Raw genomic sequence first — 24,449 nt, forward strand, 5'->3', positions numbered from 1 at the left:
AAAGGTAAGTAAAGGATATTGCAGGCAAAACGTTATTTATTATCGTATATCAGTCCCGGCATTAGGTGTCGTAACAATTTTAACCATAAATTGAGCAATCGTTTACACCAAAAATGAAAACGATTTCGAAACAATAAAAAGGAATTCCGTAATATTTCTCCATCACCAGATGCGATTCCTTCTTCCCGCTCGCGAAGCGATCTTCCATTCTCTTGATTTAAAGGAGTGGACGACCAGGTTCTAATTTAGAGACACATCCATACATTTATTGGTCTTATTTTGACATATTACATTTCTTGATTTTTTACAAATAATGGTCCATGCTACTATCACAGATTTCAAATTATATCAATTAAAAACAAACGCTTCATCGTTCCAATTTTTCATTGATCGAAAAATCATAATACGAAGGATGTAGCGAAACTAAAAACAATATACATACAAAAAAATTAGCTACACTAACAATTCCTTTTTAGCGGTTGATTATACGCACCTCGCGTTGTACATCAACATATAATGCTCAATTTTTTTTTTCTTTAGACATATAAAACAAGATATATTTTTGTTCTCTCATAAGTTTGGCAACACTACATTACGCTAGCTTACGAAGAAATGTACAATGTACATATTTACAACAATGTTAGAGATCACCTCCCGCTGTTAAGATAATACTGGTGGATTACGTCGACGTTGTGCTCGGATATTGAAACATTGTACCGCAGGGTAGGCCGGCCGATTTGATCGCCGGCTTCGGCGGTAGTTTCGGAGTCGTTTGCCCCGATGAGTCGCTGATAGAACGTGGAGAAATACTGGGGGGTTGGTTCGAAGCACTTCAAAACACAAAGAGATTGCTATATTTCTACAGAGGGAGGAGGGTGGAATACTTACTTTGATCCGTTTGTGTGCGAAATGGTTCGAGGAGGTAGATGGGGGTGCAGGGTGGTGTGCCTTCGAATGTGCAATTGCGAGAAGTGGGTGGGATTGAGGCGGGGTAAGGTGCCGGAGAAGGTCGGCGGGGTGAAGGAGGCGGGAAGGCTGTTGTGGTGGGCGTTCGGCGACGGTCCCGGTTCTCTGCGCGGCGGCAGGGGCGGAGGGGAGCTATCGCGGGGCGGCAGGAGAGGGACCGGTTTGGCTTGCGGCGAGTTGATTTCGACGCTGTCGCGTCGTCGGCGAGGAGGAAGCGGCGGCGGCGTGGAGGGCAAACGGGGACTCGTCGAGTCGGAGAGGGACGTGTGGGGTCCCGGAGACGCGGGACTGTGAGGGCCCGGACTTCCCGGTTGAGGCACGAATTTCTGCGAACTAATTGACCTGTTTACGCCGACAACTGGTGCAAATCGTACGACTTACTGATGTGAAATTATTCCGTCCTGTTTAGACATCATGACCGGTACCGTTTTTACGGATGCGGTGGACATTATCGAACTAACGCTAGGACTACGACTGTGTGTCGGCGGAAACCAACCTATGAACGGTTGTGCCGCCGGTGAAACCGGGCTCAGCGTTGGGCTGTTTTGCCCGCCGCCTTGGAATTGCACCTAGAATGGAATATTTATATATTCGGGAAGCACTTGGGATAAATTAAAAAATGATTTCTAAATTTTTTTTTTTAATATATTTTTTTTAAATATATATTTTTTAGAAATATATATAAAATATATAATTTTTTTGAAAATATATATTTTATTAATATTTGGAATTGCACCTAGAATGGAATATTTATATATTCGGGAAGCACTTGGGATAAATTCAAAAATGATTTCTAAATTTTTTTTAAATATATTTTTTTGCAAATATATATTTTATTAATATTTGGAATTGCACCTAGAATGGAATATTTATATATTCGGGAAGCACTTGGGATAAATTCAAAAATGATTGCTAAATTTTTTTTAAATATATAAAATATATTTTTTGCAAATATATATTTTATTAATATTTGGAATTGCACCTAGAATGGAATATTTATTATATTCGGGAAACACTTGGGATAAATTCAAAAATGATTTCTAAATTATTTATTTTAATATATATTTTTTTAATAATATATATATTTTTTAGAAATTATATAAAATATATATTTTTTTTGCAAATATATATTTTATTAATATTTGGAATTGCACCTAGAATGGAATATTTATATATTCGGGAAGAACTTGGGATAAATTCAAAAATGATTTCTAAATTTTTTTTTAAATATATATTTTTTTAATAATATATATATTTTGTTAGAAATATAATTATATAAAATATATATTTTTTTTTGCAAATATATATTTTATTAATATTTGGAATTGCACCTAGAATGGCATATTTATATATTCGGGAAGCGCTTGGGATAAATTCAAAAATGATTTCTAAATTTTTTTTTAAATATATATATTTTTTTAATAATATATATTTTTTTAGAAATATATATAAAATATATGTATTTTTTTGCAAATATATATTTTATTAATATTTGGAATTGCACCTAGAATGGAATATTGATATATTCGGAAAGCACTTGGGATAAATTCAAAAATGATTTCAAAATTTTTTTTGAAAATATAAATATTTTTTTTTAAATATATATATTTTTTTGAAAATATATATTTTATTAAAACATTTACCGGCCGTCGTTTTTTTTTGCATAGCACTATTAAATCATTACCTGCGCAAAGACGCTGAAATCCTCCGTCTTCGAATTGTCCTCCTTAGCCTCAGACTTCAGTATCTGTTGATTATGCGCGATGGACGAAGGCGGCACCTGGCGCGAGGACTTTGTCTTCGTGCCCGGACTGCGCAGGCTCAACCCCGGCCATTTCCGTCCGAACTTAGGAACTTGCTTACAACCCCGTGGCTCTATTTCGATCGACTTACTATACAAATAATTGCTGATATCGGTATCGGTCATGTCGCCGAAAGGGCTCAACGTCTCCAAGAACATCTACGACATTTCGATGATGTCCGGTGCTAAACTCGGTCACATAGTTACCTTAATTTTTGGCTCGACGTTGTAGCAGTACGGCTGGTTTTGGTACTGCTGGATTTCCCCCGTGATATCGGCGACTTTTCGACGCTTGAAGAAGTTGATCAACTGGGTGTTGGGTAAAAAATCCGGATTGCCTTCTTCTAAATGCAAAATGTTGGTTAGATACATGCCTAAAAAGGGGACGCAAGGGGGATTGATCGATCTCAACTTTTCCTGGTAACGTTTTAAGTGATCGTCCGTTCGCCACTCCTCCAATATTTTTTTCAGATTCTGAGGTAAACTCTGTAACAGATGCGTTACAGTTAGGATAACCTGGAAGGGGCTTACATTAAATGTAAATTTCAGTCTATGAACGGACGCCGATCCCAAAGCCGAAACGAACGCCAGCACCGCGTTGAAATTGTTCAACTCCTGCAATACGGTCATGATCTCGACGATCCGACTAAGTATCGCCGTGCGCTCCTCGAAGTTCTCGGCCTCGACGATATTCTTCTCCAACCAGCGCGTCACCTGCAACAGACGACTGTGAACCGAGAAAGCCACAAGCGCCGCGCTCTCACGATCGTCGTGTGCTTCATCATGCGCAACAGGTTCGGACTGGTGATCTCCTTGTCTTTCTTCGTCCAAACCGAGCCGACCAGTTCGCTCGGCTTTATCGTTCGGTAGATCTCGAATTCCAATAGCGTTAGCTGCCGCGCGATTTCGACGGGATGCAGTGTCAGAATTCCGTAGTCCTCCTCGGTTACCGAATGGTGCCATTCGATCGGCGGCGGAGGCTCGTCGAACGCGAACTTTATGTGCCTTTGTAAATCGGGTTCAGTCTAAAACAAGTTTAGAAGCGCACCGTCGGTAAATTGTAGATCTATCGTTAGTCTAGACGCGAACCGCTTAGCCGCCAAGGACGAAAACATTACGATTACCGATACTTACTCTCGTGACACGCGCTTCTAAACATAACCTTTACTGATCATGCGCAATGTGATAGGTCGACAATGAAAAGTTTAGTTTTATCGGGTCAGGTGTTGATATGTTTTTCGAACAACAATGTCACGTGCGAGATAAGCGATGCAGGTGGTTTAGCAGTTTTGGCGACGTAGAGGAATTTCGAGTATGGTCCAGTTAATAACGATATTGAATTTCTTAGTAAAAGTGTTTTTTTTTCTTAAATGGGAAGAGTGAAGAGTAAACGAGGCTGGCTCGGATTATTTCAAAAGAAATCGCTAATTTTTGGTACCGGTAGTACAGTCGGCTAGGCAATTTAAAAAAAAAGAAACTTAAGCGTCCTCATGTTAGTAAAATAATAAGGAAACAAGTTTAATGTTGTGCAAGAAGTGTTTACGCATGGAATTTCGAGTTTAAAAAGTTTGTATTATCAACAATGTAGAAATAATTGGTGTAATACAAGAAAAGTCTTACTTCAACGTCCACCAAACAAAAGAAAACCTTAACCAAAAAGCAGCGGTTAACGTCTACCACCAAAGAAGCAACGATTAACGTCCGTCTCTTCTATTTAACAAAATTTCCCTTTCTTTTCAACTTTCAACTGCGCCTTCGAATAAATTAAACGCATGTGTTTTCTTACTGACGAAAAAACATCTGGGATAAAACGTGATTATCACTAAACTAATTAGCCTACGCAGCGATAACGCTCTTCTCGCAACGACCGAAAATATTACAAATACTACGCAAATATTTCCAGATATATAATCAAAACTTAGAACCACATTTAACGTCAAAATAAAAATTCAAGCATACAGGGTGACCCAACATTACTGTAAGTGGTGATGCTCAACAGAACTTACATCGCATTCTATGAAAGGAACTCGTGCTCCTTTATACCTTCAGGGTTTACTTTACTTGACTTTGTATCTCAAGTGTTTATTGTTCTTTTTAGAAATTTGTGTAGATGCATATTTTTAATTTTTATCGCGTTTGTAAGTTGTTCAATTTAGGTAAGGTGTCAGAAATCTGGTCGTTTGCGATAAGAAGTGTTTTTATCAGGTGAAATTTAATTAACGCACGTGTTTTATCGCTGTATAATAACACAGGGCTATATATACAAAATTTAAAAAATCAGATACCCAACAATAAGTGCAAAAATGCGTATAGCAAAATACATTGGATTATGTACTAATAGAATTAGCCAAGAGGTGTCGTGTTTATCGTACGGTATAAAGGTTCAGGCATCTCTTGAGCTGAGGAAACATTAATTGGTTATTGAAGAGGGAATGAGGAGGAGTCGGGTCGCGAAAAAGAACTTTTAGAAAGAATTTTTGTGCGAGTAGTTGTGAAGGAAGGCCGTTTTGATTAGCTTCAGAATGTACTTGTATTTTAAATAACACGGCACTTTTTCTTTCGCGACGGTTTGAGTACGTGTACATTTCTTTATGCTAAACTTTTCAGACAGTTGGCCCGTTTATGTGGTAACGTAATTCGTCGGAATCGAAATGAAGTGTGCGGAAAAAGTTAAGGATTTAAGTGTGTGTTTAATCGAACCCTAAGTGCGACCCAGATAGGGTCGAATTTTCTATTCGAACCCAATTATGATGCCAGGTATTAATTTCTTTAGTTAATTCTGAGGTTAATTCCTTGGAATTTGATCGAAGCTACCGAGTCTCCCAAATTATTAATTTGAGAATAAACATTGAGATTTTTCATTGCGACAATAACGCTAGAAGAAAAAGAGACATTCAGAGCCTTAACTACTTACAGTTTTGTTACTGCTTGGTTGACAACACTCGTATTAACTTCTTCTGATACAAGCAGTACGATGTTTCAATTGTGCGTCTGAGGGACATGATGCTGATGAATGTCCGCGTCCGAAAGATTTTAAAGTGTTTCATATGTAAACAACCGGGTCATACAAAGGACAACTGCACGACAGAGAACCGATTAAAATAAATGGACGTTCTGCTGAAAATACAACGGCAACGGCGAGCTGACAGCGTGATGAATATCAGCGACCCCTAGGTTAAAAGTTAATAGCTCAATTATGATTTTTGTTATCGGCTTGTGCGATGGGTCGACGTTTTTGTTTGTTTTATATGGGGGCGTAAAATACTTGTGACAATTATTGATGACTCCTGAACATTTATGTTATTTGAATACTGTTATGTGATGGATCTCGAAACCCCCAACGGACTTTATTATTACGAGAGAGGTAAAAAAACATACAAATGTTATAAGCCCGTGAGACCTCGGTGTGAATGTCACAATACTTTAAATATAACTGTAAAGTCTAGAGTATGAGGAAAATGAGATTCCCCGATGCACGTAATTGTAAAATGTAAATTGGAGAAGAAGAAAGTAAGTGAGCACGTAGCCTGAAAGGTTTCCAGTTGCTCTTTTTCCTTCGTATCAATGAAGGCCCTAGAGCTACTCTCGTGGCAATTAGAGCAAAACTCTTGTTTGTAATTTGAATTTGGACGTTTTACCTCCCTATATTCATCTTACCTTTCTTTGTAAAATTTTCAAAACGCTGTCGACCCACTTTCGCATACTTTTACCCGTAACGGACTCTAAAAAAGTATGCAGCTTCTCCAAAAGTGACGGATCCCTTTCGAAATCGTAGAAGTGATGGTCGACCCAGTGGCGTAGAACGTTTAACACCCTGAAAGCAAACGATGCAGCGAACGCCACTGAAAATTACACGCACGCGCACCTAAACTGTACGGGTTGACAGTACTCCTTCCGATAGCGCTTCCAATCCTCGCGCTGCGAGTTCTTCTGCATCTTGTCCGTGTCGGAGCAGTCCATTTCGTAAACCAACGACGGGTCCGGTATGTTGAACCTCTCGATTAGCAGGTCCAGCAGTTCGGAGGGCGCGCAGAAGCTCCGATACGTCGTCAGAAACGTCCGGACGAACTTGGGATCGGCGTAAATGTGGTAGGTTAATCGTTCGACTAGTTTGTACAGGGTCGCCCCCTTGATTAAAGGCACGCCGCCGTTCTCGCGCTGTTCCAAGATGATGTTGTCCTTCGAGTCGGGCTCGGCAAACTTGTATATCTCGGGCGAGGGCAGCCGAAGCGGATGCTTTCGCTCCATGTCCAGCAGTATGCTGTCCAAAATTCGATCGAGCATCGCGCGCGTGTTGATCATCACCAGATCGGCCATCCAGACGTTCTTCTCCTCGGAGTTCTTCGTGCACAACGTAACCGCCGGCTGAATGCGGGGCGAGATCTCGAACGCGTTCCGCATCTCGTCGGTGTCGACGTGATCGACTATTTCGACCTTGCGTATGAAGAAGCGCTCCTTAATGCGACACTCGGGATGGCTCTGGTGCACCGAGCTTTGACGTCGCGAGTTCGGCTTGCACAAGATCATTAATCCGTCGAAGAGAAACCCCCGCCTCTCGGTCAGGCGCTTCCCCGAACTGACCTTCATGAGAATGTCCTCTGCGAACAAAAGGTTAAGTGGCCATGAAAAGGGCGAAAGGGGGACGTACCTCGGACGAACTCATTGCAACACTGCCCCGTATCCTTCGCGTCCCAATTTTCGACTATTCGCTGAAGCTCGTGTATTTTGTCTAAGGCGGTTTGACGGCGCGACCTCGTCCCGTAGTTCGACACGACGCTCGAACGTTGCAGCGACTGAAACGAAACGCACTGGCCGAGCTCTAATTGTAACGGGGTCAGCAGTCCCTCGACCTGCGTCAACGTTTCCCGATCCTCCGGAGATTCCGATAACCCTCGTAGCACCTTAATGTAGTCTAGGTAGGAGAAACAGTGACGAATTGGACCAGTCAGAAGGGCGGGTAGGTAATATTTTAGGGCGAGCGGCATGCCCTGCCCGGCTGTGACTAGAGCGCTGTTCACCTGCGGCCGCGAGAGCAAGTTGTGCAGCGTGTCGCGACACGTTGGCGACGTGACATCGTGCGCGTACTTGCTGTAAACGTCAAACTCGGCGGCTTCGGCCAATTCTGAAACGGGAAATCGGTATATGCACTAACGTGGACAGAAAACCGTTACAAAAATTTGGAGTGTCAAATTTCATTTTCAAGGTCAACTTTTTTTTGGGGTGTCAATTCATTTTCGCGCTATAAATCCGAATATTGTACCTGCCGTTTATAAACAGATCATTTGTATTAAAAGAAACGTGAATCGACCCAGGGGCGGACTGGGTAAAGTAATGATGGTGACGGGGGGAGGGGGGGTTAGCTCTGAGGTGCACCACAAAAACATTTTAAAGTACTCCTTTCTCGAAAATAAATTACCATACAATTTTTAGCGCATTTTTGAAAAAAATACGCTATTATATTTGTTATGGCTGGCAGGCCGGCTGTCCGCGTGAGATCTCCACAACTACAATAGCTAGAGAATTCAAATTTTCACTAAAAGCTTTCTGCTATAGTGTACATGTGCAGGCACTAGTCTATTTTGAGTTAGATTACTTGTGAGATCGATAATTGAAGAAAATAATTTCGATATGGGTTTCGGAGGTTCTATAATTTTACCGTTAGATAGCGTTACCAGTATAAAAACTTTAAAGTTACTAGATATAGAAAGTACCACAATCATCCGCCATTTTTGGGCAAATTTGCTGCCAACTTAAAAAAAATTGACAAAATCTGAATAGCTGTAATTTTTTATAACCTAACTTCATAGTAGTCATGTTTTATGAAAATATATACAGATATCTCCAAACAGGTGGAACAATCCCTAACATTAAAGTTACTAGAATCTGGTAACTTCCGCCATTTTTGGGCAAAAATAATGCATTCTCTCTCAAACACACGAGCCCAATGGATTGCGGTACTTTCTTTATTTAGTGACTTTAAAAAACTTATTATTTACTTTGTGATTTGTTTTACAAAATTAAAGACGTACCGTCAATTGAAATTAAATAAAATTAATTATTTAACGCAGCCAAAATTACTCGTGAGATCGATAATTTTAAACTTCGCTAATAAAATACTGACCTGCATTACCAAAAATGCGCTTTAATCATGCATATGCAGATTTACAACTTGTTTTTTAATGGCAGCTGATAATTAAAAGTAACAAAATATACAATCCACACGAGGTGCGTCGCCTATCATTGTCTCAGATCGACCCGGAAAAAAATTTTCTTATAGAATGTGGCCTGCAGAATCCATAATTTCAAATAGTTCCAAGATTGGACTACTAGTTCAAAAGTTACAGCCCTTTGAATTTTTTTTCGAAATTGGTTTCTAGTCTATAACTTTTGATTGAGAAGCCTGATCGAAAAAGTACGAATTGTTTTGGATTCTACGCACCAAAATTAATAAGAAAAAGTGTTTTCCCGAGAAATTTTGGTGTACCTAGTCGAATTTTGGTAAAAAAGGAAGGTTATACATAGGGGCGGACTGGGTATACTTACGGGCCATTAAGCCATTAAAGTATTAGTGTAGTAATGATGGTGCCGGGGAAGGGGGGGGGGGGATAGCTCTGAGGTGCACCACAAAAACATTTTAAAGTACTCCTTTCTCGAAAATCAATTACCATACTTACAGTTTTTTTTAAATTGCAGCTGATAATTAAAAGTAACAAAATATACAATCCACACGAGGTGCGTCGCCTATCATTGTATTTCAGCACGTTCATGCTACGACAAAAAATGATAAATTCATTGTAAAACACTTCAATTAAAACAGAATTTTTTAACAACCTAACATCAACCCCAATTAGAGAAACGTGTTAATAATTTATTAATAGTGCAAGAAACTAAATGCAGCACATACTTATAAATTTCCAACGGGCCATTATGATCTACAGGCTAGGTGGCAATCGCCACCCGCCCCCCCCCCCCCGTGCCAGTCTGCCCCTGAATTGACCTCTGATCAATACCTTGAACTACTTTTAAAGACACCTAACCAAAAGAGAGGTGAAACCGACCTTCGAATTTCACCTTGAATAATTCTCTAGGTCACCACTAAGGCTAGTGACCTTAAGCTTCACCTGGATCTACTTCCCAAAATCATCAGAGCGCTAGCTATCTTTGAGCTTTACTTTAACTTACTTTCCAAGGTCACTACCAGAAAAAAGCGTGGCCCTGGAGCTTTACCTTGACGTACTTTGCAAAGTCACCGCCACGTGGCACGTCGCTTTAGAATTAAAGAACGCAATATTTTCGAATTTATTATTTTCTTTAGCATAGGAAAATGTTCATATATTCCTACCGCTTCATAGCGCACGTGAACAAAAATATGTCTTGTGATAATAAGCCGTATCAACGCATTGGGTTTGAGGTCAGTTTGATATGCTTAAGGGAATCGACCCATGAGAATTTGGAATAACATGAAGGTTATGTAAATCCAATCTGATTTTAGATCAACAAGAAAACGTTAATAATACACAGGGTGTTTCATTAAAACCTGTATCAAAGGAGCGCGGATAACAGACCTTCAAAACAGCTGCCGATGTAGGGCATTTGTTCCTGCGCCATTTCCATCACGTCCTCCAAGCTTCCCAATAACGTTACGGTCAGCTCGTAGATATCGACGATGTTGGAGAAGATCGCGTCCAACTCCCTCTGATCGGCGTTCAGTTTGATTATTTCCTCCCTACAATCGCTCCGATTAAACCTACAAGCTTGGGAGGAGGAAGATCGGGCGTACCTGAAAACCTTAATCAGCATGTGCAGCTCTCGCAGATATTGGCGTTCGGAGGCCATCAGTTCGCGTACGATCTCCTCGTAGGTGAGGCTATTGCGAGGCGCCTGCGACGTGACGACCGGCGAGTCGGAGAGCGTATTCGGCCCCCCGCCCTCGTCCTGGTAGAACATGTCCATTAATGCCTGCAAGTAGTCAGATCGGTCAGTGAAGGCGATCGCGGCCGAGATTTATGCAAACTAAAAACTACGAGCTAACATCAAGTTGTGGTTCGACGTAAAGTGTGTGTCGTGTGAACGTAAATAAAACGCAAGTTCGCAAAGAAACAAGGCAAGCTACAGCAAAACAGCCCTGTGTTCGTGTGAATCTCGAATAATTCTCATGCATTTGTCGGACAGACTTCTTATGTTCGTCGACGGGTAGTCAACAAGTGCAAATTTGGGGAGGTTGATTTGACGGCCAGTCCCCCTCTCCTCTCCGATTTTATTTTTAAAAATTCTATAGACCACAACAATCGAATTCCAAAAGAATAACAAAAAAAATCCGGGAACGAAAAATTGAAAGTAAAAAAGTGTAAACAAACATTCAATAAATTAAAAAATATAAATGTATTAAAAGTTTGTTATCACTGCGTATGCTAATTAGTTTCAAGATAAGCACGTGTTATCGCATATGTAAAATTTAAACAATTAGAATTATTTTGCAGCAGATGCACACAAAAAAAATAAAAGAATTAGGAACATTTCATCAAAATTCGAAAAATTTAAGAATATTAAAAATTACAAACAATCCAAAGAACTAAAAAATTAAAACTTTAATCAAATAAAAAAAAGCTTAAAATTGTAAACATTTCCGTAACATTTGAGACATTCAGAATATTTATAAAATCAGCATCCTATATTTGAATTTCAGTTCGTTGAATGTGATTCTTGAGACAGGACACAAAACTCGATCATATTAGTTCAAGATCAGAATTATGTTAATTTTGTTTATTCACCTTTTGTTTTTTGATTTCTATTCAGTTTTGATTACGTGTTAAAAGTTTGTTATCACTGCGTATGCTAATTAGTTTCAAGATAAGCACGTGTTATCGCATATGTAAAATTTAAACAATTAGATAGAATTATTTTGCAGCAGATGCACACAACAAAAAATAAAAACATTAAGGAACTTTTCATCAAATTCAAAAATTTAGAAATATTAAAATACAAAAAAACATTCCCCCCAAAAAGGAAACTTTAAAAAAATTAAACACTTTATAAATAAAAAAAAAAGTTAAAATTGAAAACATTTCCGTAAAAACTTGAAAAGACATTCGAAATATTTATAAAAATGAACACATCCTATATTTGAATTTCAGTTCGTGAAATGTGATTCCTTGAGACAGGACACAAAACTCGATCATATTATTTTCAAGACAAGAATTTATGTTAATTTTTTTATTCACCTTTTGTTTTGTTTTGATTTCTATTCAGTTTTGATTACGTGTTAAAAGTTTGTTATCACTGGGTATGTTAATTAGTTTCAAGATAAGCACGTGTTATCGCATATGTAAAATTTAAACAATTAGAATTATTTGGCAGCAGATGCACTTTTGTTTTGTTTTGATTTCTATTCAGTTTTGATTACGTGTTAAAAGTTTGTTATCACTGGGTATGTTAATTAGTTTCAAGATAAGCACGTGTTATCGCAATATGAAAATTTTAAATACAATTAGAATTATTTGGCAGCAGAATGCACTTTTGTTTTGGTTTGATTTCTTTCAGTTTTGATTACGTGTTAAAAGTTTGTTATCACTGGGTATGTTAATTAGTTTCAAGATAAGCACGTGTTATCGCATATGTAAAATTTAAACAATTAGAATTATTTGGCAGCAGATGCACTTTTGTTTTGTTTTGATTTCTATTCAGTTTTGATTACGTGTTAAAAGTTTGTTATCACTGGGTATGTTAATTAGTTTCAAGATAAGCACGTGTTATCGCATATGTAAAATTTAAACAATTAGAATTATTTGGCAGCAGATGCACACAAAAAAAAATAAAAAAATTAGGAACATTTCATCAAAATTCGAAAAATTTAAGAATTTAAGAATATTAAAAATTACAAACAATCCAAAGAACTAAAAAATTAAAACTTTAATTAAATAAAAAAAAGCTTAAAATTGAAAACATTTCCGTAAAACTTGAGACATTCGGAATATTTATAAAATGAGCATCCTGTATTTGAATTTCAGTTGTTTGTTAACGTTAAATGTGACAGAACACAAATCTCGATCATATTAGTTGAAGATCAGAATTATGTTAATTTTGTTTAAATATTCGCCTTTTGTTTTGTTTTGATTTCTGTTCAGTTTTGATTACGTGTTAAAAGTTTATTGTTATCACTGCTAATTAGTTACAAGATAAGCACGTGTTATCGTATATGTTTTATCGCCGTAGTGTTTAATTTATTCGAAGACAAAGTGGTAAGTGGAACGGAAAGGGAATTTGGTTTTATTGTTGATTTAAATTATGACCCTAAAAAAAGTTTAATAAAAAGATTACAAAAGTGAAAAAATATATCTACTGCTTGTACATGACATGAAAGCTAGCATGGAGGTAAAAAAGAATGTAGCGAATATTCCAGAAACGCCTATAGACATCGAGGCGGCTGAACGGAATCTTCTTACCGATTGATATTCCTGATTTACATTTGATTTGTGCTCTTATAATATAATTAAATAATAACTACTGTTATATAAAGAATTAATCCATTTTAAGACTGTTATAAATTTATTGTATCGTTGTACATCCTTGAATGTTGTATGTGCATGCATTCGAAATATTTATAAAAAATTTGAATTCCTCATAAAGACTTTCAAATTTCGTTTACATTTAAAGAAATAGAAATAAAAAAATTTGAAGAGTTAAAAATTCGAAAAAAAAAACAAAAAATTTGGAAAAATTACAGTAAATCCACGAGTATTCAATGTATTTAAAAAATGGCTAGTTCTTATATTGCTTGATTACTCTAGAATAAGAGTAGAAAGCGATCTGCAATCCCCCTCCACTTTTTTATGACGTCACATGTGCTGCGCTGAGATTGACTGCGCCATTTTGCAGCGGTAAATTTGAATTTGTGCGAGATTTAAATTTTTGAATTTCCGGATGTCCGCCATTTTATAGCGGGAAGTATGAATTTGTGCGGGGCATTTGAATTTTTTACTGTAATTGACTGTATCATTTTAAATATACAGAGTGTAATTACAGTTATATACATGGTATTTGAGATCTGGTGCCAATAGGTCGTTAGTTGGAAGAGAATTAAAAAAAATTGGGAGTTGGTCGAACTGTCAAAAAAAGGTATAGTTTCAATTGGAAAAATTATAAATTATCAGAAGCAAGAATTAGCAAAAAATCTTGAAAAATCGGGATATTTAAAAACATTCTGTAGCGAAAAATTGCAGGAAGTGTGCACAGATTTAAATACCTAATTCGAGGATAAGAAAAATTCGGAATTTAGGTAATTTGAAAAATTTTAAAAAATGCAACAGACTAGTTCTGCAAAATTCCGTTACGAATATTCGGAAACCTTCGAGAATATTCGGTAATTTTCATGTTTTACAAAATATACCATACCATACTAATTACAATACACCAAAGAAGGAATCGATCTTTGAATAAAATATAATGTTAATAAAAGGCATTTGAGTTTTAATTGTTTATTTAACATACATAAAAAATAAAAACGTTTAAATACTAAAACAAATTCTCATTCAAAAATAATAATGAAAGTGCGAATATTCTCGAATATTTTCGCAAATATTGTAGAATTCGCTCGGAAATATTCAAAAAACATTAAAAATAAAAAAAGAAAATTAAATATTTGAATAAAATTAAACCAAATTCAAAATCAAAAAGTCAGTGAACCCAATAATTCAACAATAATAGAAAACTCGAACTAGGTGTAACAAATTCCAATAATTAAAAATTTTTGAAAATTTAAAAAATACAAAAATTCGAAAAAAATAAATCAAGAATTAAAAAAATACAGAAAATTAAGACTTTTACACACTAAGGCTGTTAAAACCTATCAAAAAATGAATTGTCTAAAAGCCCTCGGAATATTTCTCATTTTTGGGAGAAGAGAACCTGGGCAACACTTCAAAAAGCCCAAAAAGATTTTTAAAAACTCAAAAAACTACTTACTGGGTTCTTAAAGGTATCTGGGAACCCTTTTAAAATATATAAAGACTGAAAGGCTTACAAAAGCTTTTTAAGACTCTCAAGGTCGAGTCTGAAAGCCCTTTGGGCTAAGATATGCACCCGTTGCATTGACCAATAGCGTTAGAAATAATGTCTAGACGAACAGATTCATTCAAAAATCCCAAATTTTCACCTGTCCACCCCCCGAATCGGCGAACACAAAAAATCTGTCCCGATAATAATAATAATAAACATAATACGGCTACCTACCATGGCGGTGGTGGTCTGAGGCAGGCGTGAAAGCATTAAGCAAGTTAATAAAATGCCAAGCGGCGCCTATCTTAGTCTAAATTCGTTTCTATCTCTTTCTCTAATCGACTCGACACTTACCTTGTCGGCGTTCATCGAAATTTGCACATCCTGAAAGGTTATCTCGACGTGCTTAAAGTGCTTAACGTAGTTACCCGCCAATTTGAGTATGTCGGCCGAGATGTACTCCAAGACCGCCACCAGAAACAGGGAGACGGCGGAATCTACCTTGTACAACAGCAGCTCCTGCAAAGGGTCACGATTTAGCTGACGATCGCGACGGGTGAAACGAATTACTTTCTGAAGGAGATTGTGTATTTTATCGACGGGCAGTACGGATTTCTTCTTGCCGCGTTCCAAAGCCTCCTGTGCCTCTTTGAGGGCCCACTTGTCGATCGGCGTCGGAAACGTGCTCTGCACCCGATACTCGACGTCCTAAACGGAAACGTTTAGTAGTTGCGAAGCAGCGGACATCGTACCTGAACCGTATGCGGACTGGGTTTCGCGCATAGCATGGCGAGCAGCCGCAGGCAGAGGCTCTCCACGTAATCCAAGGCATCTTCGCGTGCGTCTAACGACGGATGTACCTGCTCCAGCACCTACGAAAAAACCGGTTACCGTCGGAGATTTCGGTCACGGGGGGTACAAACTCTTTTAAGGGCCGTTATAAGTACTCCCTTCCACTTCGGCGAGTTCTCCTCCGATTCGAAATCATAGATCTGATCACCGGCATTTGTTGCATTCATATTTGGACCTGCGGCACGGAGGAGGAGGAGGTGGACCGAGGGAGTTAAGGGAAACTTAAAATCGCACACACCGCCATTGTTGCTGCGTTTAAAAATGATGAGAAAAACGAAGAACACAAAAATAAACTATGAAAGGGACCACGTATTCACTACATTTACGTAATATTGCACATTGTCGACAATTTTTTTATAGACCTCCTTAATACGATCGATAAAAAAACGTACATTTCACGCTAAACTTTTGTTCTCATAACACAAATCAGTTGTGGGGCACCATTTTCCCATTTCCATATATCAAACTAACGTCGTGCGCCCCGTCTCTGTCCGTGCCACTGGTACGCGCATATCTCTCACTCTTACAAATATCAATCGCAATTTCACGCGGCGGATGCTTAACCACTTCAATTTCGATGTGGTTGATATACAGGGTGGAGGATATTTTTTGCTTAATTGTAAAGCGCGCATGTTCTAACTCACAAAATAAATACTCAGAATGCCGAGGCCTTAGTTGCACGGTAGCTTATCTTCCAAAACTAGTGAGTAGGCAACACACTAAGGTCAATATTGTTGCGTAAACTACGCCATGCGGGGGTTTTGTTCGGTATCAGCATCGGGAATGGCGATCTGGCATCCTGTATTTGAATGTCAGTGGTTTGTTAACGTTGAATGTGGTGTCAGTAGGTTATTTAGTTTTTATTACTTCTCAAAGATTAAGTTTACGGTTATAACTGCGTAGGCAAATTAGTTTCAAGATAAGCACGTGTTATCGCATATGTTTTTTCGCCGCAGTGTTTAATTTATTCGAAGACAAAGTGGCACGTGGAACGGAAAGGGCATTTGGTTTTATTGTTGATTTAAACTATGACCCAAAAACAGAAGTTTAATAAAAAGATTACAAAACTGAAAAAATATATCTACTGCTTGTACCGGGTGACCCAATAAGACTGTTCCTCGGCCATATCTCGGGAACCGTTGGTCGTATGACTTAGGGGTAAAAAAATTATTGGGTCAATCGGTTATGAAGAATCGCTGGAAAATATTTTCAAGTTCTAAAAATGACCACCAGAGGCCGTAACTGCCATCTTAAATTTTAAAATTGCATTTACTTTAAGTTTCGCATAATAAACTAAACATTCTTTTTTCACATTTTTAAAGCACTTTAGAAAATGGGGGGGGGGGGGGTATAAACACATGTTCTACCCTTCATGGTATTCTAATGAAAGGTCTCATCGAAATAAATTGGTTTGTACAAACTATAACTTTCCGGTGAGACCCTTTTTCGAGATCAGTGAGCGAGAGGGGGGGGAGGTTAAAAATTTATCTCTCATTGTATTCTAATTAAAGGCTTCAACGAAAGGAACCGTTTTCTACCAACTACTGCCCTTCTTTCTGTCCTCTTATCAAAATGTGGGCTAAGGGGGGGGGGGGCGGAACCAGTTTTATCCTTCATGGTACTCTAATGAAAGGTCTCAACGAAAGGAATCAATTTCCAACAAGCATAGCCCTGCTCCTCGACCTCTTATTGTGATCGGGTATATTCCCTTATACCTCAAGAACGGTTTGTCAGAAGAGGGTACTCACAAAGGGCGATTGCGACGTCTGCAAGAAATATACTCATTGGTGATGTCAAAACAAAAGCTATTTCGGTTTAAAAAATGCGCTTTATCTGCACAAGAGCACAATTAATACTTGTTTTTAGATGTTTTCATGGGGAATGGTCTAAATCCAACTATTAATTCAACTTGAAAATGTACACACCGGTAAAACAATATAAAACGGTGGATTGTACCAACAATGCAGTGATAGGTCCTACCTATCTAGTTAAAGTTACTATAAGGAAAGCAGGAAGTAGGAAGGGCCGTATAGAAGGGGATGAGATATCAGGGCAGGATGAAAATGAGAAATCAAGGAGGAGCTAAGGAAATAACAAGATATCGAAAAGATGAGGACTGCCGGATGAATGGAAGGAAGGATTTATTAAAGAGGTGAAGTAAATTCACGTCAGCGGAGTTTTAAAATGCAAAGCATTTTTATTAACCTATACGGTAAATCTATCAATATATTGGATGATGGTCCTTTTTTGAGCCGAATCCAATTTCTTCTTTTCGTTTTTTTCGCATTTTAGAATATTTCTACGACACTTACGACAACCAAAACTACTTTTTCACTACAGTCAAAGAAATAAACCGAAAATGTACACTTTTTTTGAGTGCCCAAAACAAGAGTGGGATAATAAATAATAATAAATAATGATCTTTCTTCTACAACTGTCACAAGATCTTCGTATACTAAGGGGGTATGGAATACCCCCCGGTTATACAGTTCCCCTGCACACACCATATAAACCATAATTTTTGAAAAGGGGCCATAAAAGCTACGACCAGGAGCTCGTGGGGTATGGAATACTGATCAGGAAAATAAGCTTCTATAGTCCCATATGCAAAACGACCGATATAGTCTTCAGGGTGAGTGTTTTGTGGGGAAGCGTACCACCGGGGGGTCTGGAATACCCCCCAGTCTACGAATCCCTTACGATAGTTATAGCGAAGAGACTATTTAATCCAGAACTCTCCATGGAAGAACGTTTAATCACAAGATCATCGTATACTGGGGGGTATTACTGGGGGGTATTCCATACCCCCCAGACCCCCCGGTTATTCACTTCCCCAAAACCTATATTTCACACACCATTTAAACCAGAATTTTTGAAAAGGGACCATAAAAGCTACGACCAGGAGCTCGTGGGGTATGGAATACTGATCAGGAAAATAAGCTTCTATAGTCCCATAGGCAAAACGACCGCTATAGTCTTCAGGGTGAGTGTTTTGTGGGGAAGCGTACCACCGGGGGGTCTGGAATACCCCCCAGTCTACGAATCCCTTACGATAGTTATAGCGAAGAGACTATTTAATCCTGAACTCTCCATGGAAGAACGTTTTAATCACAAGATCATCGCATACTGGGGGGTATTCCATACCCCCCAGACCCCCCGGTTATTCACTTCCGCAAAACCTATATTTCACACACCATTTAAACCAGAATTTTTGAAAAGGGACCATAAAAGCTACGACCAGGAGCTCGTGGGGTATGGAATACTCATCAGGAAAAGAAGCTTCTATAGTCCCATATGCAAAACTACCACAGTAGTTCTTCGGGAGTGTTTTATGGAGAAGCGTGCCACCAGGGGGTCCATACTCCCCAGTCTACGAAGCCCTTATGATAGTTATAGGGACGGGCGGCCCCGAGGTTATACTATCCACTATTTTTAGCGCATTTTTTAAGAATAAAAAAAATGGAGGGGGGGGAATTAATTTTCTTTCATGGTATTCTAATTAAAGGTCTCAAGGAAAGGAACCGTTTTCTACCAACTACCGCCCTACTTCCTGACTCCTTATCAGAAGAGGGGATTTGGAGAGCGAGAATGGGGGTGGGGGTGTAATTTTGTATTGCTGTCTGTCTGTCCGTGTGCTCGATAACTTTGTGTAAAAACGTCGGATCACTTTGAAAATTGATACACATGTTCTTCAGGATATAAGAAAGGACGCTATTGTTTTTCGGCTACGTAAACGAACGTGCCAAAAAGTTACAGCCCCAAAAACTGCCCAAACCTCAAAAAAGAGTTTATTTTATAACTCCTGTTAAAAAAATCATATGAATGTCCGGTTTGGGTAGAGGGGCAGGGGGGGGAACTAGTTTTATCCTTCATGGTACTCTAATGAAAGGTCTCAACGAAACGGAAACGTTTTGTCGGTTGAAAGTACCCACAAAGAGTTGTGCACATATACTTGTTTAGATGTTTTCATGGGGAATGGTCTAAATCCAACTTAATAATAATAATAATAATTTTTATTCGTCCCTTGAACTAAAGCGTTGTGGGATATGTCATTACAACACAAAATGCAACAAGTAAAAACAAATAAATAACATCAAAATTTAACATACAAATGCGAATTTTTTTTTTATAATGTGTCCTCTAAATATTCCTTTAGGGAATAATAACTTTTTGTAATTGGTAACTTTGTCACCGCTTTTTTAAAACGATGGGCATATTGAATGCTTTTAATAACTCTGGGCAATTGGTTGTACACACTTGAAAATGTACACCCGGTAAAACAATATAAAACGTGGGATGGTAACAAAAATGCAGTAGCCGATTTACCAAAGAGGTAAGAGGGAAATCACGAGGAGCAGGAGGAAATAGGTACTTAATAAATAATATTTAAGTGTATTTTTTTCCCAATTGACGCCATAGTTCGTATGGATAAGTTGGGTAGGTGTAATTCCCCTCGTTGCTTCCTTTTCAGCTAACGTTCGTTACATCCGTTGAGGAGATGCAATGACAAAGATAAAAATGTTGCCGTTTCGAACTTGATGGCCTTCTTTGTGATCGATTACAAACGTGAATAAGAAAAAAAGTTACTAAAATAACTGCCGATTATTTCAAAAGGTTGTGCAAGAAATTGAAGATAATCTCCACACAGTCGCCAGATGGCGGAACCATTGCAATCTCCGATTTCGATCCATAAATTATCGTAACTCTGAGCGATTAGATTAAGTGAGCACTTTAATTGGCGTTGTTCCTCAATTTTGATACGCCAATCAAACAAAAAAAAAAGTAAAACAAATACCATTATCATTTCTGCCTACAAGGCGCGATTATGCCATAATTGGGTAAATTGGTTGCGGTAACCGTAAAAAATTGCCCAACTGCTTTGGATGCTTTCACTTTATTGATGAAACTTCGAGATTTATTATAAATAATACTTAGCAATACTAAATTGTTTATAAATAAATACAATAAATTAGGCTACCTTAAAAAACAATGAACACAACCGCTTTTTAAGTCTTCAATTCATTTAAAGGAAAAATAATACTGATTCGGAAGAAAATTGGGCTAAGATCACTTTCATCATTTTCGATAGCGATAGTTTTCCTCGTACTCCAGCGCGCCCGCGTCCTCTTCGGCGGAGTGGTTGAAGAGCGAGTCGAGAAGTCTGGACTGCGAGCGTCGCTTTCTGCCACTGCGGAAGAAACGACGGTTATTCAACAGGTTCTCCCGAGGGATGGTAGGACGGGTGCAACTTACATAAGTTTCGGATCCACTTTGCCCAAACCGAGCGGTACCGTCACCAGTTTCCCGGACATTTTGCTAAGCGCCACTAACGTTTCCAGTTCGGCCAGCCGCTGATCGGAAACCCTCTTTAATCTGCAAGAGAAATCGACTTTGCAATCGCGACTTTCGCGGGGCGAAAAAAAAAATTACCTTGTAAATGGAATCGCTTCCACTTGTTGATAGACGGCGATGAAGAAAATCGCACCAATAAAGCACAAACTTTTCATTATTACTATCGGACGTAAGTACACCGTTTTTTAAAAATCGCGCTGTTACCGCGCCGCTCACTTGTTGAAAAATGATGCAGCACGCTCCGCTTTCAACTTTTATACGCGCGGCGTTTGCGAAAACGCGAGAGAAAGACGGGTGGCGAAAAGGGGCGCCTTTGCACATATTTAATCAGATTCCAAACGGAGAAATTAATCACACGTTTGCCTTGTGATGATTGACGGACGGCGGCGGCGTCTCGTATCAAGATTAGCAAGAATTTCCCCTACAATATTTCCGGCAACGGTGTATTTATAATTTTTTCGGCGGGGGTGTGTAGGTGACTGAAAAATCTGGCGCCCGCCACATGTGCGAGCAAGCGACGACGTGCGTAATAATTCTCAGATTTTGTTCCAATTACATAACCCAGCTCATTAATTAATCATGGAGCATAGGTGCTCCTCGGAAAGCTTCATTTTCTAATGTAAACGGCGGTTATAAATAATTGAGCGGGCAGCGAGAATGAGAAAAGATTTTCGTTGCGCAATTACATCTTCGCGTGGTCTTTTTACACTCTCGGGAATCCTGCCGACTAAAAAAAAGAGTACGCGCAATTAATTAATAATTAAATTGTGTTGCGTTGAAAGCTTTTTTCAAAAAGGGTGAGCGAGTCACGCTTCCGCCGCGCGACCGATCGGCCAAAGATGAAGTGGTTTTTTTCTGAACGAGAGACTATAATCAGTCAATTAATTAGTGTGACTAATTGAAGCTTATTACTCACCCTCTCGGCAGGATTAAATACGCAAGATTTCGGAGGAGAATCTAATTGCAAACAACCTAAAAGCGCGTTTTATTGAATTTTGTTTGTTTTAGATATTAGGGGGCTTTTCAGCTTTTGTGGTACACGCAATAAAGGTAGGCAGATAACAAGAGAGAGCTCTCAGTTATCTACCCCTCTCGAAAAAATACATTTCAGCGTAACGCGCCAGTCACAAATCAAATATTTAGACCTGTAATGACAAATACTCTGAAGTGGTCTCTCTTATCCAAAAAATAAGGCACAACGTGACCCAATTTTCGCAAAAAGCAATTAAAAAATTAATATTCCCTCTCCTACTCGATCTAGGTCTAGTTTACATAAATAGAATTGCGCGAGGTTATCGCTAGTCACAAAAAAGTACTATGCACAATCCAGCGCGCGTATATGTTACATAAGAAGGACGACTCACGCCAAACGGAAATGGCATCTACCTACATCTGAAAAAAAAAACAATCACAAAAAAGTGGCAAGTCGTTATTGGCATCCATTGTTCGACATTCCGGGTATTTCTTCTCAGCGCGACGGCACCTCGCATCCCCGATTTCTGGAACTCAATTTCGCGATCATTTTTTTTTTTAAGAAAAAACAAAACGGGGGGTTCCGAATGCGTGATTGGGTTCGTTCACCTGAGAAAGTGGTACGGGTTCGACGAATCGCGTTCAGGGTAACAATTTAGGTCGCATGACGGACCCATGCGCCACCCTTCCATTTTCGAATGTAAAAACTACTTTTTCTACTAATCGGACTTTGTACAGTGAAACCCGTAATTTGAAAGTGAGTGTGAATTGCAAATGACACTTTTGTTCTACAACATTAGAGTCTAGTAAAAACAAAACCACCCCATGAAATCCCCTTTTACCTACAACAAATTTCTCCTCTTCACCCCTTGTACAGTATTTCACTTTCCACTTCTGTACTTGTGCATTCCCATATCAGATGGTCAGTATCTTTCTTTCCACAAAGCCTGAATCTGTTCTCTTCTTTCCTCTTCGTTTCTGCATCTGAATCTCGCTATTAGTTTGATTTTTCGTCCTTTATATAGATATATATATATATAAAGTTCAAAGGGCTGTAACTTTTGATCTAGTAGCCCAATCTTGGAACTGTTTGAAATTATGGATTCTACAGGCCACATTCTATAAGAAAATTTTTTTTCCGGGTCGATCTGAGACAATTTTTTTGTCGGGGCTCAAAAAAAGGCAGTGTATAACCTTCCTTTTTTACCAAAAATCGACTACACCAAAATTTCTCCAAAATTTCAATTCGTACTTTTTTTAATTAATTTTGGTGCGTAGAATCCAAAACAATTCGTACTTTTTCGATCAGACTTCTCAATCAAAGTTATAGACTAGAAACCAATTTCGAAAGAAAATTCAAAGGGCTGTAACTTTTGAACTAGTAGCCCAATCTTGGAACTGTTTGAAATTATGGATTCTACAGGCAACATTCTATAAGAAAATTTTTTTTCCGGGTCGATCTGAGACAATTTTTATTTCGGGGTTCAAAGAAAGGCAGTGTAGAACCTTCCTTTTTTACCAAAAATTGACTGCACCAAAATTTCTCGGGAAAACACTTTTTCTTATTAATTTGGTGCGTAGAATCCAAATCAATTCGTACTTTTTCGATCAGACTTCTCAATCAAAAGTTATAGACTAGAAACCAATTTCGAAAGAAAATTCAAAGGGCTGTAACTTTTGAACTAGTAGCCCAATCTTGGAACTGTTTGAAATTATGGATTCTACAGGCCACATTCTATAAGAAAATTTTTTTCCGGGTCGATCTGAGACAATTTTTTTTCGGGGCTCAAAAAAAGGCAGTGTATAACCTTCCTTTTTTACCAAAAATCGACTGCACCAAAATTTCTCGGGAAAACACTTTTTCTTATTAATTTTGGTGCGTAGAATCCAAAACAATTCGTACTTTTTCGATCAGACTTCTCAATCAAAAGTTATAGACTAGAAACCAATTTCGAAAAAAAATTCAAAGGGCTGTAACTTTTGAACTAGTAGCCCAATCTTGGAACTGTTTGAAATTATGGATTCTACAGGCCACATTCTATAAGAAAATTTTTTTTCCGGGTCGATCTGAGACAATTTTTATTTCGGGGCTCAAAAAAGGGCAGTGTAACCTTCCTTTTTTACCAAAAATCGACTACACCAAAATTTCTCTGGAAAACACTTATTCTTATTAATTTGGGTTGGGTGCGTAGAATCCAAAACAATTTGAACTTTTTCGATCAGACTTCTCAATCAAAAGTTATAGACTAGAAACCAATTTCGAAAAAAAATTCAAAGTGCTGTAACTTTTGAACTAGTAGCCCAATCTTGGAACTGTTTGAAATTATGGATTCTACAGGCCACATTCTATAAGAAAATTTTTTTTCGGGTCGATCTGAGACAATTTTTTTTTCGGGGCTCAAAAAAAGGCAGTGTATAACCTTCCTTTTTTACCAAAAATCGACTACACCAAAATTTCTCGGGAAAACACTTTTNTCCCCTAGGCACCCCCTATACGCTCCCAAACGGTGGC

At 38.4% G+C, this 24,449-nt stretch overlaps 2 protein-coding genes across 2 annotated transcripts; both read right to left on the bottom strand.

Moving 5' to 3' along the window:
• Window positions 1-244: 244 nt before the first annotated feature.
• LOC116163337 (protein son of sevenless) lies at window positions 245-16,095 on the bottom strand. The gene is made up of 16 exons (XM_031477224.1): window positions 15,685-16,095; window positions 15,514-15,633; window positions 15,332-15,469; window positions 15,116-15,280; window positions 10,548-10,726; window positions 10,333-10,493; window positions 7,416-7,889; window positions 6,633-7,365; window positions 6,425-6,581; window positions 3,532-3,792; window positions 3,299-3,481; window positions 2,975-3,253; window positions 2,651-2,926; window positions 1,348-1,535; window positions 889-1,299; window positions 245-830 (listed from the first exon to the last, which is right to left on the bottom strand). The coding sequence occupies exons 1-16, from the start codon at window positions 15,778-15,780 to the stop codon at window positions 680-682; spliced, it is 3,972 nt and encodes a 1,323-aa protein (XP_031333084.1). The 5' UTR covers window positions 15,781-16,095; the 3' UTR covers window positions 245-679.
• A 4,414-nt stretch (window positions 16,096-20,509) lies between these two features.
• Window positions 20,510-21,668, bottom strand: LOC116164251. Its single transcript, XM_031478397.1, has 3 exons — window positions 21,044-21,668; window positions 20,867-20,986; window positions 20,510-20,801 (listed from the first exon to the last, which is right to left on the bottom strand). The coding sequence occupies exons 1-3, from the start codon at window positions 21,118-21,120 to the stop codon at window positions 20,690-20,692; spliced, it is 309 nt and encodes a 102-aa protein (XP_031334257.1). The 5' UTR covers window positions 21,121-21,668; the 3' UTR covers window positions 20,510-20,689.
• Between the last annotated feature and the right edge of the window lie 2,781 nt (window positions 21,669-24,449).

This window comes from Photinus pyralis, unplaced genomic scaffold, assembly GCF_008802855.1.
Source record: "Photinus pyralis isolate 1611_PpyrPB1 unplaced genomic scaffold, Ppyr1.3 Ppyr1.4_LG2, whole genome shotgun sequence".
NCBI lineage: Eukaryota > Metazoa > Arthropoda > Insecta > Coleoptera > Lampyridae > Photinus > Photinus pyralis.

Bases quoted from the DNA above. Each gene is read 5' to 3' on its own strand.
- LOC116163337 (XM_031477224.1), bottom strand. From the start codon at position 15,780: ATGAATGCAACAAATGCCGGTGATCAGATCTATGATTTCGAATCGGAG. The intron at 15,470-15,513 runs GTACGATGTCCG...GTTTCCGTTTAG, and splicing joins CCAGTCCGCATACGGTTCAG to GACGTCGAGTATCGGGTGCA. The intron at 10,727-15,115 runs GTAAGTGTCGAG...GACTACTTGCAG, and splicing joins TTTCGATGAACGCCGACAAG to GCATTAATGGACATGTTCTA.
- LOC116164251 (XM_031478397.1), bottom strand. From the start codon at position 21,120: ATGAAAAGTTTGTGCTTTATTGGTGCGATTTTCTTCATCGCCGTCTAT. The intron at 20,987-21,043 runs GTAATTTTTTTT...TTTCTCTTGCAG, and splicing joins GAAGCGATTCCATTTACAAG to ATTAAAGAGGGTTTCCGATC. The intron at 20,802-20,866 runs GTAAGTTGCACC...TTTCTTCCGCAG, and splicing joins AAAGTGGATCCGAAACTTAT to TGGCAGAAAGCGACGCTCGC.